The 14,471-nt window shown below is 40.7% G+C and overlaps 2 protein-coding genes across 5 annotated transcripts in view; one reads left to right on the top strand and one right to left on the bottom strand.

Moving 5' to 3' along the window:
• LRRC20 (leucine rich repeat containing 20) overlaps positions 1 to 14,471 on the top strand; it is a 742,986-nt gene that overhangs the window by 451,504 nt on the left and 277,011 nt on the right. The gene's annotated exons all lie outside the window — the stretch shown is intronic.
• The window catches only part of LOC141273634 (ropporin-1-like), a 114,813-nt gene continuing 102,405 nt past the window's right edge, over positions 2,064 to 14,471 (bottom strand). The window contains exons 5-6 of the mRNA XM_073685727.1: positions 13,668 to 13,840; positions 2,064 to 2,361 (exon numbers count right to left, since the gene is read on the bottom strand). Coding sequence (XP_073541828.1) covers positions 2,295 to 2,361; positions 13,668 to 13,840 — 240 coding nt within the window. The 3' untranslated portion in view covers positions 2,064 to 2,294. The remainder of the gene's footprint in view (positions 2,362 to 13,667; positions 13,841 to 14,471) is intronic.

Genomic DNA, 14,471 nt, shown 5'->3' with positions numbered 1-14,471 from the left:
CTTCTGGTTTCAACTGTATGAATTTATAGGCATATATTTATAGATATACCATTGAATAATAGATAATACTTGGATGAAATGATTTTAATATTGTAATTATTGTTCATGTCCAAATGCAATAAATAATGGAGTACTTTATCTGAATGAAGAAAATGGTGTCTAAGCATCCTCAAAAGAGAAAGATTAGCTTTACAGAAGATTTTAAATTAATTCCACCTCATATGCAAAAATAAAAGGCACTTTGTAATGTACATTACACTGAATTTAAATTGTTAACTTATTTTTGTGAACTGTTTGTAGTGCCGGCTACTTTACTGATTGTGCTGCCAATTCAGTTGGCAAGCCTGTGTAATGCCTAAAGAGTTTACAAATGTGTAACAAAGAATCCCTGGTGCCAAAGGAAAGCCAAATTTGGTTGTCAAATTTGTTTTACCTGTTGTTATTATGAACCTGTGGAAAGCTCCTTCTCTACAGAGATCTCCATATTAGCCAATACGGAAAGAACCAATTAGACAGAGTAGGTCAATCCAGGAGGAAAATTTGCTTCCTTAGATCAACATGCCATTTCCTAGTTGATATAAGAGAAAAGCAGCTATCTTTTGTTTGGCAAGAGTTGGTGGATCAACAAACACCAATGGGAGATGGTCTAATAATGGCAGATGGTCAATTTTGTCCTGCTAAGTGGCCACTCTGGTGCTCATTCACTTCTTCTTTCTGGCGCCCAACAGGAGCTGCGCTGTTGCATATGGTAAGCGGGAACCATGGCTTTTTGTTGCACTCAGAGCAAGATTTTGCTCGATATGTCCAGTATCAGTAATGATGTTAATGTCTTAAAATTGGTTCCCTCTGTGTTGGGAGGAGGAGTAAGGGAGGGATTTATGCATTTAAAGGAAACACATGAAAAAAAGACTATAAATAGCAATGCTCTATATGTTTACACCCCAACCACCTCCTTTGATTGAAGTTGGAGTTTCCCTTCAAAGCACCACTCCAGCGTTTTTTTCTTTTATTTCAGTGCTGAAGTGGAGCCAATAACATAAGTTCCCTGGCCCTAGTAATATACTTACCAACCGCCATCTTCATCTGTTATCAGCGCCGCTCCGGTCCTGAACCGTCATCTTGTGACCGCAATTTCTGACTGACTGAAAGTCAGTGGTAACGGTCACAAGCGCTCAATGTAAGTCTATGGGAGTCTCGTTCTGCCCTCATTTTGGCTCTCATACACTTACATTGAGTTGTGACTTCCGGCTCGCCCAGCAAACACTGTAGCGATCTGCTGGTCACAAACTGCCGAAGACGATCGCAGCACTGCTAACAGAAGAAGATGGTGACTGATAAGTATGATACTGGGTGCACAGTACTCAGATTATTGCCACCACTCTACTGTTAAAATTAAAAAATGATTTAACCATCTATTTTGGTCTGAGTAGCCTATTTCTTAAACCAATTGCTTATAAAAATCAGTAAGTGCCTACCCTGCTTCACTGGCTAGAAAAATTATGGTATGGCTTTATAGATTCCCACAATAAAGGAAACGAGGTCAAGAAATGTATGGAGAAGTCACAGCACTTAAAGGGAGTCAGTGATATCATCAGATGTATGCTTGTCAATCTGAGGGCAGCAAAAACAGGGACAGAGACTCTGATACCAGAGCTGTGTTACTTACTGGACTTCTTTATGCAGTTTTCATAAATCCTCTGTTTTATCTACTGCAGCTTTGCTAGTCCTCTCAATGATCCACTCTGTCTATACACACTCACACCATAAAATGACATTTTTCTCCCTCCACTGTGCAAGCTGATAATCAGCAGTGGAGGAAGCGGGAATAGCTAAGGCTATTGATTTCTGAGGACTGTATAGTAGGAGCTCCTCACTGAGAAGACTAGCCGAGCTCCAGCAGATACAACAGTGTTTTATCAAATAAGTCCAGTATGTAACCATGCATTAGAAGCAGGGTTTCTGCCCCTACTTTATGTGGCTCTTGGATGGGCAGCAGAAACCAGGTGACAGATTGTTTTTAACTAGTGATGCTGTCTCATTTTTTGAGAACCGTTGGGTACCCAGCTTAGATAGTGATGGCATATCATATACGGAGCAAAACTCCCTTATAAAGCTGTTCATAGTAGGCAATATTTGGAATGTAGAGTTCATTAATGAAATTATTCTCTAATAGCATATCTTCCTTTGCACGCAGTTTTTATTGAGCTAGGGATTAGGAATTAGCATCGGTGATCTTATTATTCTTATGAACTACTCCTGCATTCAGCTATGTCCAGGATACCTGTCTTCAGCCATTATTCCAGCCTGACATTTGGATCTTCAGTAAAGTCCAAAACCTTAATCATCCCATCTGGTCCAGTCCTGTTGAGAGACGAAAAAAGTTTATTTTTGCATGTGTGCAATGGCACAGATAATGTTTTGTATAGCAAAGCTAATATCTAATTTATTTTCCCAAAATTATTGTAATTGGGTTCAGCATTTTATGAGATGATTATAGGACAATTTACCTAATACCATTCATTGAAATATAGTCAACTCTGATATCATTAGCACCTCCCTTTAAAATGGGCAAAAGCATCATATCAAATTAGCATAAATTGACAAAACCTACATTTATTCATATTGGCCAGCCTTTAAAAAAAAAGTTTGAGTACATTGCCCCAAATGTTTTAAAAGGAATATGCCTGTATAAATTTGGCACATTGTAAATTGCCCTACAGTCATAGTAGGTATATACAGTAGTGGCAGCATTTATATCTTTTCTGGTTTCAGTATTAATAAATCTGATCAGAAGTTGTAGCCCGTGCAAAGTTTCCAAGTTGTTTTCCAATTTTGAAGCATAAAATTGCTTCATACACATTCACATAAAAAATAAATACATAAAATAAAGTTACATATATTGAAAAATAATAAAATTTCTCCCAGGTAAGAGAATCTATATATACCGTAACTGTATCACAAGCTGTACCTTATAAAGTGTACATGCAGAACCTAGGATAAAACTAAAATGAGCCTGTAGTAAATGAAAAATAACAGTACATGTAATCAACATAGGTTTTTGGTTTAGTTTTTTGTACTTTGTAAAAATTGTGTGCGTGGCTCCCCCTTTTTGGGCTGTTCATTTTGTTTTTATAGCTTTCCACAGGCAGGTGTCTGAACAGTCTGGTCTGAGCCCTACTCTACCCTTATTTATTTTGAGGTCTGCTGACACATAGTAATATCAACTACAACAGGCAGGTACCGTCCCGATCAGGTACACCTTGTCGTGGTGGGTTGGATTTTATGTTTTTTTTGATGAAAACAATGTTAACTAAGTACCCTATGTTATTTACATGTACTATTACTATTTATTTACTTACTACAGGGTATTTGCTCATTATGTTTTTATCTTAGATTTGTCTGTTAAATGGCCGCAGTGTGAATGCACACCTATATGTTACACTTATACCAAGATGTTCTCTGGCTCAAGAAAATTTGATAAACCTGATAAAAAAAATGGGTCTTTAGTAAGATCATGCTAAACCATCCAAATCCTCTCAGGCTGCAGTATCTGACAGCTGAATCAACACCAAAAGCTAATTATATGGCTGCATCTGTCTTTTAAGGCAACACCATCGTGTGGGAAAAGTTTACAGTATATAGTGATACTCACATTTTCAAACTTCTTTAAAGGACCGTGACTAGTCTAAAAGACATGCAGACCAGTCCTGCCCCATCTGCCAGTAGTACGCCACCAAAGGGTGTCTGTCATCCTTGATCCAGCCTCACTGCCGCCTCCCAGTACTTTGTCCGCGGCGACTTTGGCATGTGAAGTCTACATGTCAGAGACTTGAGTTCACACTGCACATGCCCAAAGTTGTGGTGTTCACATGCAGCTGCGGGATGCACATTTCTGGGAATTCAGTCACACTTCAGTGGGCGTGCTATCGGCAGGCGGGGCAGGACTGGTCCCTGGCCCGCCTATAGTGCATGCCTTTTTAGGTAGTCAAAGTCTTTTGGATATGTGCTAAAAAGTGTGAAAAGGTGAGTATTGCTATACAGTATATTGTAAACTTTCCTATACAACGGTGTTTATCATCAGCCTTAAAACACAGATGCAGCCGTAGTTCATAAGTGTTGATCCAGCTCTAATGTTCTCTTTAAAGAGGGTTTCCACTGAATACATTTATTAACTATCAACAGAACACATCTTGGGTGTTTGGTGACCCCCGTATTCAGGATCAATTAGGGTCCCAGTGGTCTGATCACACGTTAATCACATATCCTGTGTGAATAGAGCAGAAGGGACACCTCCTTTCACTTCTATGACACTGACAGGATGTCTTAGTCCCATAAAAGTGAGTGGGACTAATAAAGCCTTTCCTTCATTTCCAGTAAATTATTTACATACTTATCTAGAATAATGTTCTGAATTATCTGTACTGACATTTTACCATTTATTCCCAAGCATATTTTTCTGTGGTTGTTGCATTGCTACAATTGGCATGCTTTAAACGTTAATTGCTTTATTTTACAGTCTGTAAATCCATCCTTTTATGAAACCACATATTATATTATCCTCTAACACATTAGCATCAAACAGAAGAAAAACACAGATGGCTACTAAATCAATTGTTCATCGAGAAAAAAACAAACAATAATTTATGGTTTTCTGAGTTCAATAAATTAAAAAAAATAAATAATAAAAAGAAATGCCATCGGTCATATAGCTAGTGTTATCCTACTAAAGTACATTGCTAAAAATATAGTTTTTAATCACTTCATGATCATACATCTCTTTTAACACTGCTGGGGGACTGACCGCAAGTTTGGCCTCCCTTACTTTCTAGTATACAGTCATACACCATCTAGCCTTTGTCAATTAAGTTGCTGAATAAATTTTTCAATTTAAAGGGATTGTCCACTTTTTAGAATATTTGGCTGTAGCATTATGTTTTTTTTTCACTAGAACTATGGTGGCCTGAATATTAAGGCAGAATGTAGGTTCTCCGTATCATCACAGCATAGAAGGAGAAAAGGCTGGTTATTTTAGCCCAGTATTGTTCTGCTCTAGTTGTTATTAAATGACACATTAGAACCTGGAAAACTGAAAGGAGAAAAAAAAATTCTATATTTAAAGTGTACCGGATCAGTGATGAAATGGTCATCTACTGAACCCATTTGCAATTTTTTTATTGCTGCCATATAGATTGCTCCCCCCTCACACTGAGAGAATTGTGCTGTGGTCATTTTCGCAATCCACTCCATCCAAAGGGACATGTCTGCAATGTTCACTGTACATACAGGTGTTTTCTTACTCTGACTTCCCAAAATGCATTGGCCAATGAGAAGCCAGCATTTCTGAAAGCCCGTCTCTCTTTTATTAGCGTATTTTGACAGAGGTGAAAGAAAAGAGACATTATCATGTGTCACCAGAGTGATGGCCATACCTATAGTGCTCATGGGGTTAGAAGCAGGAGTGCCGCAGGCAGGGAAATGAAGACAGAAATGTGATTTGTGTGCCTCCCACTTGTAATATTTCCTCTTCTTTGCCACCAACATATAATAATGCGACCTCTGTGCTTCCCATCAGCATTAATGTCTCCTCTGTACCTCCTGCCTGTAATTATACATCTCTAGTGCCGTAAAATAGTATTGATTCCTACTCTGTACCTTTAAATGTAACCTGTCAGCAGATCCGTGTCTGTTGTCTTGTAATCCATTGGTGAATTCTTAAGTGTTCACTTACAGCCATTTCTGTCCTCTCTCCTCCCGGCGCCGGCCTCCTGCCAGTGATTGACAGGTCAGTCTTTTCTATGGCCTGCTTCCCTAGCTGACACTTTACGCCCGCGCCGTCATTCCCATTGGAGATGCATGTGCTGATGGATAGTCCGGCAGGACGTTACTTCGCATGCACTGCCCTCAAAAATGACGGCGTCCGTATGAGACTGTGGCTAGGGAAGCAGGTTACACAGAAGAGTGACCTGTCAATCACTGGCATGGGCGGTCGCCGAGAGGAAAAGGAGTAAGAGAATTCGGGAGACCTGTAAGTACAGACCAAGCCCCTGAACTGGTGAGCTCATTTGCATAAGGATTCGCCGATGGATTACTAGACAATGGAGACACGGAGTTGTAATTTAAAGGTATGGAAGTAATCACAATTAGAGGTACTTTACTGTGATGACATCACTTTGGGGTCTCAAAACCTCCTGACAGGTTCCCTCCAATAATGCCTCCTCTGCGTACCATAATAGTAATAATGCCTCCTGTCTGTTTCCCATCAGCAATAATGCATCCTATGTGCCTCATCACTGTAGTATTGCCTTCCTAGTGAATCACCATGGTAATGAAGCATTCTCTGTCCTTCCAACTTTTAATAATACCTTCCTTGTCTCATAATCAAAATAATGCCGCCTCTTTGCCTTTCATCAGTAATAATGCTTCCAACAGCAATATCTCCTCTGTGCCTCTAACCTGTACTAATGCCTCCTCTGTGCCTCTAACTTGTACTAATGCCTCCTCTGTACCTCTAACTTGTACTAATGCCTCCTCTGTACCTCTAACTTGTACTAATGCCTCCTCTGTACCTCTAACTTGTACTAATGCCTCCTCTGTACCTCTAACTTGTACTAATGCCTCCTCTGTACCTCTAACTTGTACTAATGCCTCCTCTGTACCTCTAACTTGTACTAATGCCTCCTCTGTACCTCTAACTTGTACTAATGCCTCCTCTGTACCTCTAACTTGTACTAATGCCTCCTCTGTGCCTCTAACCTGTACTAATGCCTCCTCTGTGCCTCTAACTTGTACTAATGCCTCCTCTGTACCTCTAACTTGTACTAATGCCTCCTCTGTACCTCTAACTTGTACTAATGTCTCCTCTGTGCCTCTAACCTGTACTAATGCCTCCTCTGTGCCTCTAACCTGTACTAATGCCTCCTCTGTGCCTCTAACTTGTACTAATGCCTCCTCTGTACCTCTAACTTGTACTAATGCCTCCTCTGTGCTTCTAACTTGTACTAATGTCTCCTCTGTGCTTCTAGCTTGTACTCATGCCTCCTCTGTGCCTCTAACTTGCACTAATGTCTCCTCTGTGCCTCTAACTTATACTCATGCCTCCTCTGTGCTTCTAACTTGTACTAATAGCTCCTCTGTGCCTCTAACTTGTACTAATGCCTCCTCTGTGCCTCTAACTTGTTCTAATGCCTCCTCTGTGCTTCTAGCTTGTACTCATGCCTCCTCTGTGCCTGTAACTTGTACGAATGTCTCCTCTGTGCCTCTAATCTGTACTAATGCCTCCTCTGTGCCTCTAACCTTTACTAATGCCTCCTCTGTGCCTCTAACCTGTACTAATGTCTCCTCTGTGCCTCTAACTTGTACTAATGTCTCATCTGTGCCTGTAACTTGTACTAATGTCTCCTCTGTGCCTCTAACTTGTACTAATGCCTCCTCTGTGCCTCGAACTTGTACTTATGCCTTCTCTGTGCTTCTAACCTGTACTAATGTCTCCTATGTGCTTCTAACTTGTACTAATGCCTCCCCTGTGACTCGAACTTGTACCTATGCCTTCTCTGTGCCTCTAACCTGTACTAATGTCTCCTCTGTGCTTCTAACTTGTACTAATGCCTCCTCTGTGCCTCTAACCTGTACTAATGCCTCCTCTGTGCCTCAAACTTGTACTAATGTCTCCTCTGTGCCTCTAACCTGTACTAATGCCTCCTCTGTGCCTCTAACCTGTACTAATGCCTCCTCTGTGCCTCAAACTTGTACTTATGCCTTCTCTGTGCTTCTAACCTGAACTAATGTCTCCTCTGTGCCTCTAACTTGTACTAATGCCTCCTCTGTGCCTCGAACTTGTACCTATGCCTTCTCTGTGCCTCTAACCTGTACTAATGTCTCCTCTGTGCTTCTAACTTGTACTAATGCCTCCTCTGTGCCTCTAACCTGTACTTATGTCTCCTCTGTGCCTCTAACTTGTACTAATGTCACCTCTGTGCCTCTAACCTGTACTTATGTCTCCTCTGTGCCTCTAACTTGTACTAATGTCACCTCTGTGCCTATAACTTGTACTAATGCCTCCTCTGTGCCTCTAACCTGTACTAATGCCTCCTCTGTGCCTCGAACTTGTACTTGTATTTTTTTCTCATTTTACTTTTGGAGGAAATGTTTATTAATTTTGTAGCTAAAAAAAAATTGATCTTAGAGGTCTTTTCTATAGTGTTTCATTATTTTCTTATCTATTCTTATTGATAATAACACTTACAGAACTCTGCGGCAAGGAATTTTTCAAGGAGAAATAAGTACAGTATGTGCTTATAAAATATGAAGAGCAGCTTTATTTGGCTTGCATTTTTTCCATTAGTTGGATGAATACAAATGTTTCGCTTGATTGATTGTCTCACAACTATTCGCTGTAAAATACTTTAGTATCGGAAATTTTTTTCTAGAAGTTGTACCAAGTTTTTGAATTAGATGCAAAGCTCTTGGGAATTAACTTATCTTACAGTTCAGTTTAATTAGTCACACTTGTATATTGCTGAAAGCTTTGTGAAGATGCTCTTCAGAGTCCTATAGGTTTTCTTTATCTGTGACCACCATGGTGTTCAGTTATTAGGTGTATAATAAAAGATATACAGATCTAGCGTTTTGTAAAATGACGACAAAGACATCACGTTGCAGTAATATGTCCCGATGTAGAAAAATGTAACCCAACTCCTAGCTATACAAGCTCAATGGCTTTTGTTGTGTTAACAGTTTGCATTGTGATATATTTCTTGTGTGTTAGTTTAACCCAATAGGGTCCGTTTACATGGACCAACCAGTGACACGATACAACCGCCGATCAGTAAATTTCTACCAATCAGCGGTCGTCTACATGCCTGCAGAACCAGGCTGAGTGATCTATACCAGACCCCTCAGGGACATAGGCTGCCATTATTCTTGGTTTACACAGGACAATACACAAACGAGAACAATGATGTTTTATACTTCATAAAAGATCATTTCACATAATGAACGAGCATTTTATTGGTTCATCGGGTGATCGGAATACTGTTTACAAACCAAGATGATCTCGAAACCAGTGTTTTTAACAATGCTTGTTCACAATTATCTCGCGAATGCTTCTCTGGAGACCAAGCCAAATTTTTCAAATCTGACATATCACTTTATGTGCCAATAACTGTGGAATGTTACAACCTATCCCAGTGATTTTGAGATGTTTTTTTCTTGACACGTTATACTATATGTTAGCGATAAATTTAGGTCAATGAGTTTTGCATTTATTTATGAAAATGTTAATAATTTGACAAAAATGTTTAAAAAACTGTGTAAATATGTGATTCTTCAGATTTTGTGCCAAAAGGCCTGAGTAGCCTCGAAAGCTTGCAACTTGTTACCATCTTTTCAGTTAGCCATTAAAAGGCGTCAACCACTGAGGACTCTCAAATGAAAATATTTTTCTAAAAATACTATCAATTTTCAAACTTTGAATGTTTATACCTTTAATCCAGATAGTCATACTACACAAAATAGTTAATATATTACATTTACCTTATGTCTACCTTACATCAGCATCATTTGTGTAATGTAAACTTTTTTTTGTTAGGATGTTACCAGGTTTAAACAATTAGCGGCAGTTTTTCATTTTCTCCAAGGAAATTTACAAAACGTATTTTTTTAGGGACCTATTCAATTTTGAAGTGACTTTGGGGGTCCTATATATTGGAAAACCCCCAAAAGTTATACCATGTTTGAAAACTGCACCCATCAACTTATTCATAACTGTTGTCATGTAGTTTATTACCCCTTCAGGTTCTTTTAATGAATTAACGCAAAGTGAAATGACAGGAATGAAAAATTATATTTTTATCACTAAAATTTTTCTCACATCTGAACAGGCCCCAATAGCTGGCAGACTCTGAGGACATTACTTGACAGTGAATTGCCATTGCAACCATTAGGACCAAACAATCATGATTGCAGAGTGCCAATGGGATTAAAGAGTGAGCCCCCATGCTCTGTTAACCATCTAGATGCCACTGTTACTATTGAGAGCAGTATCTAGTGGGTTAAACAGCCATGGTTGGTGTCAAGGCTGATGGTGGCTGATGCAACAGGGTGTCAGCAATAGTGTACAGCTGACAGCAGCTGCATTTTCACTTGTCGGGGGATAATATTCACTTATATGTCAGGTAAGTAAAAAGGTATTGCTAGTCAATAATCAGTTAAGAAATGCTGCATCTGAATATGTTGAGAAGTGTTATAAAAAGATGTATAATATAAAAACAGAAAATAATGTGTGAAGCTTATTACTAGTGTAGGATTGTTTTCAAAGTAAATGTGGGATATAAGGGGTAAAGTTTCTCCTTGTGGATAGTGACATACCAGGTCTGACATGCCAGTATGAGGAGACTTAAATGCCTTGCATCCTTCTCTGGGGGATTAAGTATGCAAATTGTATCTTCAGCGAGAGAGAGGACTTGAACTCTAGTGCCACCTGTTGAAAGAAGCAATCCTACATGTCAATATCGACCCTTTAACAAGCCTTGCCATGTGACTTAGGATAAAAGCTAAATCAGAATCTCAGTTTGCAAACACGGTGTTTCAGGGTACTGCTCCTCATCAGTACAAAGTATGACCACCCAGCCAAATCAGATCTCATACTTTGTAATGATGAGGGGCAATACCCCGAAACATCAAGTCTGCAAATTGAGATTCTGATTTGGCTTTTATCCTAAGTCATATTGCAAAGCTTGTTAAAGGGTCGATGGTGACTTGTAGGATTGACACTTCCAGTAGGTGGCACTAGAGTTCAAGTCTTCTTCCTCTGTGAAGAGACAATTTGTAAGTAAATGTGAAAATTAGATTCTGTAAATATGTTATATAGTAGGCAAATCCAAATAATAGTCCCTTCCATTTTTTATACATTAAAAAAAGATTATTTATTTTCCCTTAATTTATAAGAAATGACAATGCTTACTGAAGGAGATGCCATCTTTATAATTAAGTCTTTATAATTAAGCATATAAGAGATTGCCACTTAGTAATAGTTTGTTTAGCAATTTATTGTGGGGCTCTTACTTATAGGCGGATTATAATGAGGGCAATTTGGGCTACCGCCCGGGGCTCCGGGGGGCCCATGGCCAGATTGCCTTCATTATAATATGTGGGCACCAATGCGGCACATACCGGCAAGCAGAGGTGGGGGGGCCCCGGACCGCTTCCCCAGCAGCTGCAGACGGCCGCTGCTTCTTCATCGGCCGGGCCAGCACTGCACCTGTTAACTTCCCTGTGTGCTGGCCCGGCCACATCACAGCTAGGAGACATGGCCTTGTGCTCAGCCATGTCTGCTAGCATGATGTCACGCAGTGTGCTCCCTGCACTGCTGCACTGGAGAGGAGCTGGATGACTGGAGCTGAGCCGGGGGATAGTGAGTGTGTGTGTGTGTGAGTGAGTGTGTGTGTGTGTGTACGCATACAGATATCATTGTGTGATGTCTGCTTATATGTATTTTTGTGTTTCAAATGTGTTTATGCGTGTATGTATATGTCTGTATATGTTTGTGTGTGTGCGTGACTGTGTGTGGCCTCCCGCTGTCTCTGGGGTGGCGCCGTGTGGCCAGCCGCTGTATCTGGGGGGCACCGTGCGGTCCTCGCTGTGTATAGATGGCTACGTGCGGCCTCCCGCTGTGTACAGATGGCTACGTGCGGCTTACCGCTGTACTTAGATGGCTACGTGCGGCCTCCCGCTGTACTTAGATGGCTACATGCGGCCCCCTGCTGTGTATAGATGGCTACATGCGGCCCCCTGCTGTGTATAGATGGCTACGTGCGGCCTTCCGCTGTGTATAGATGGCTATGTGCCGCCTTCCGCTGTGTATAGATGGCTACGTGCGGCCTCCCGCTGTGTATAGGTGGCTACATGCGGCCCCTGCTGTGTATAGATGGCTACGTGCAGCCCCCCGCTGTGTATAGATGGCTACGTGCGGCTTCCCGCTGTGTATAGATGGCTACGTGCGGCCTCCCGCAGTTTATAGATGCCTACGTGCGGCCTACCGCTGTGTATAGATGGCTACGTGTGGCCCCTGCTGTGTATAGATGGCTACGTGCAGCCCCCCGCTGTATATAGATGGCTACGTGCGGCCTCCCGCTGTGTATAGATGGCTACGTGCGGCCTCCCACTGTATATAGATGGCTACGTGCGGCCTCCTGCTGTGTATAGGAGGATTGTGGCAGCTCATATTGTGTGTAGGGTCTCATACTGTATAGGGGATGTCAGCATACTTAATTGTGCTCAATATTAAGTCATACAATTAATGTAAAAAAAATATTCATATATTAATATTGTGCCAATTTAATTTCACGTGAACTATCACATGATCTATCACAGGGGATCATGTGACATGTCACGTGATACATCAGGTGTGTGTGTGTGGGGGGGGAGGGGCATGCCTTCTAAACTGCCCGGGGCCCTTGCTACTCTTAATCCACTCCTGCTCTTACTGATTGCTTTATGCAGAATACCCCCTCCTGACACCACAGTGAATGTCTACATGTGTTATAATTTAATTGTTAAATGGGTTGTTCGCTTGCAGTAACTGAATGTCCCTGGCTGCTGGTTAATATAAATAAATAAACCATGCTCTACTCACCTTTCTCCGGTCCACTGACAAGTCTCTGTTGATGCCCCCAATATGTGGCTTTGGCTGCAGCACTGATGTCATGTTGACAGCTTGGCAGCTAATCAGTGAGCTCAGTGGATTTAAAGGGACCGTTCTGTCTGCACTGGCAGAGCCGCAGAGCTCACTGATTGGCTGTCGATGTAAAGTCAGAGCCGCAGCCAAAGCCAGAGAGTTGCCCATGGAACCAAAGAAGGTGAGTACATTGCGATTTGTTTCTTGATATATTAACCTGCAGCTGGAGACATTTACTGAAAGGGAAAAACCCTTTAAGTCATTATTTATTACCTCTATTATTTTTTTAACCTAACATGCAGTTTGTGTGAAAAAAAAAGTTACATGTGTATCATCCCAATCCAAAATTCACTTTGGGTAGATTAGAAACAACTATGTCAATATTTCTTTTAAGAATAGCTAAATGGTTTAAATGATTAATCACATCTGATAAAGGCATATGGCTAAAATAAGACATCGATTTATAGTTAATGGACTCCTTAATTTCAGGATCAGTGGAGGGTCTTAAACTGCATCTACACTGAAAGAATATGATGAACTAATGTTCCTAGGAATAGTTGTGTCACAATAATCTTGCAGTGTAAACAGGCTGCCGAACACCCGATGAACAAGAGTGGGTGAAATTATTTTTAATCAGGCTTAGAAATCATCGTTCTTAGTGGCTCATCGTCTGTGTTAACAGAACTTGTGCTGCCAAGAACAATGGTAGCCTATGTCCAACTGAATGATCGATTTCAGAATGCTCAATGTGTATCGTTTAGTGCAGTCTGCCATTGTAAACAGGCTTTTAAATTGTCATATTATATTTACCAATCGATAGTTATTAAGTGGCAATAAGAGATCTAACAAAAATCAATCACAAAGTGATGACATATCCTAGCAACATGCCATTGCTTTATCAGAATGGAATAGCCCTTTTTAATCTGTAGGATGTTACAGTGTCTCTGTTAAGATAATCCTAAAATATATAATTACAGAAATTTTTAAGACTTACACTTTTTGTTCTAAATAAGTCAGCATTTCATGTACTTGCGTTTCCGATACTTCACCATCCACTTCTGTTAGAAATTTGTAAAGTAACTGGAATGTGCTGAATGGAATACAAGGAGGTCCATTTTCTTCTTCTGACAAGACCTCGCATGCGACTTTCAGGGTTTTAGTGATGGTCTATTAAAAATAAAATACATCATTGTAAGATCTTTTGAGGAATCATCCAAGTGGCCATCATTAGGCAGAACGTGGTGAGTAAGATGTAATAGTAAATCAGAGGGCAAAGGACGATTGTCCATCGCTGAAATAAAGTGTCACCAGATTCATGCTGCCCAAACCACGGACAGCATGAATCAAAGCCTGGCTGCATGGGGGCCATAATCATAAATTAGAGTAGTCCAATTCTGCCCCTGGCTGACTTTTCCCAGCACCGCTCTAGGTGATTGACCAGTGTCTTGCTATGGGAGAGAATTGTTAATCATCTGCAGTGGGGCTGTGAGAACCAGGCCAGGGGAGGAGCCGGACTAGTCTCGTTTCTGGTTATGGTCTATGGCACGATCTTTAAGGTCTCTTAAACACCGGAGCGTTTCAAAGTAAAATATCCTTGGCTGAAATTGTGCAGCCAGGCTGTGATTTATGCTGCCCATGGTTTGGTCAGCATAAATCAAGTGACAGTTTCCCATTTAATATGTATGCACCTACAGTGCCTTCTCATTTGTTTTGATGATAAGATTTTGCCACATGAGGTCTCCACCAATCACATTAATGGTCAATATTATAGGTCATCAATACCCTAGTCCTATAAAAC

Source organism: Phyllobates terribilis, unplaced genomic scaffold, assembly GCF_046119375.1.
Source record: "Phyllobates terribilis strain yellow unplaced genomic scaffold, ASM4611937v1 Scaffold_5__5_contigs__length_657084704, whole genome shotgun sequence".
Lineage (NCBI taxonomy): Eukaryota > Metazoa > Chordata > Amphibia > Anura > Dendrobatidae > Phyllobates > Phyllobates terribilis.
This window is presented reverse-complemented; position numbering and strand designations above follow the sequence as displayed.